At 63.6% G+C, this 599-nt stretch overlaps 1 protein-coding gene across 1 annotated transcript in view; it reads left to right on the top strand.

Moving 5' to 3' along the window:
• The first annotated feature begins 6 nt into the window (after positions 1-6).
• The window catches only part of Mxi1 (MAX interactor 1, dimerization protein), an 80741-nt gene continuing 80148 nt past the window's right edge, over positions 7-599 (top strand). The window contains exon 1 of the mRNA XM_029567654.1: positions 7-209. Coding sequence (XP_029423514.1) covers positions 11-209 — 199 coding nt within the window. The 5' untranslated portion in view covers positions 7-10. The remainder of the gene's footprint in view (positions 210-599) is intronic.

Here is a 599-nt window from a genome sequence, read left to right on the forward strand (position 1 = left end):
GCCCCCGGCCATGCCCCCGGCCGCAGCCGCGCCCCAGCCCCCGGCGCAGCCGGAGGAGCCGGCGGGGACCAAGCCCCGGTGCCCGTTCTCGGACATTTTCAACACTAGCGAGAACTCGGTGGAGAAACACATAAACACTTTTCTGCAGAACGTGCAGATTCTGCTCGAGGCCGCCAGCTACCTGGAGCAGATCGAGAAAGAAAACAAAAGTAAGTTTGGGGGCCCGGGTGGCTCCTGGGCGCCCCGCTCTCGCTTTCTGGCCCACTTGGGCGACCCCTGTCGCCCGCTCCGCTCGCCCCCGCTCCCCCTGCCAACCAACGCACCCTGAGCCCTCGGCAGCAAAGCCGATGACATCGGAGGAAGGACACGCACGCACGCACAAAGCTGCTAAAGATGTAACAAAGACGAGCTAGGGGAGAGGGGCCTGTCGGTGCGTCCGCCTGTCGGTGTCCAGCAGGCCTGGAGGACGGCCTGGCCGAGGCGGGGAAGTGTTGTTTGCTGACAACTGAGCTGGGAGCTCCTCTCTCTGCGGTTCTCTCTCTCTCTCCTCTCCTCCTCTCTTCTCTCTCTCTCTCTCTCTCTCTCTCTCTCTCTCTCTC

This window comes from Nannospalax galili, unplaced genomic scaffold, assembly GCF_000622305.1.
Source record: "Nannospalax galili isolate Female #2095 unplaced genomic scaffold, S.galili_v1.0 scaffold601, whole genome shotgun sequence".
In the NCBI taxonomy this organism is placed as follows: Eukaryota; Metazoa; Chordata; class Mammalia; order Rodentia; family Spalacidae; genus Nannospalax; species Nannospalax galili.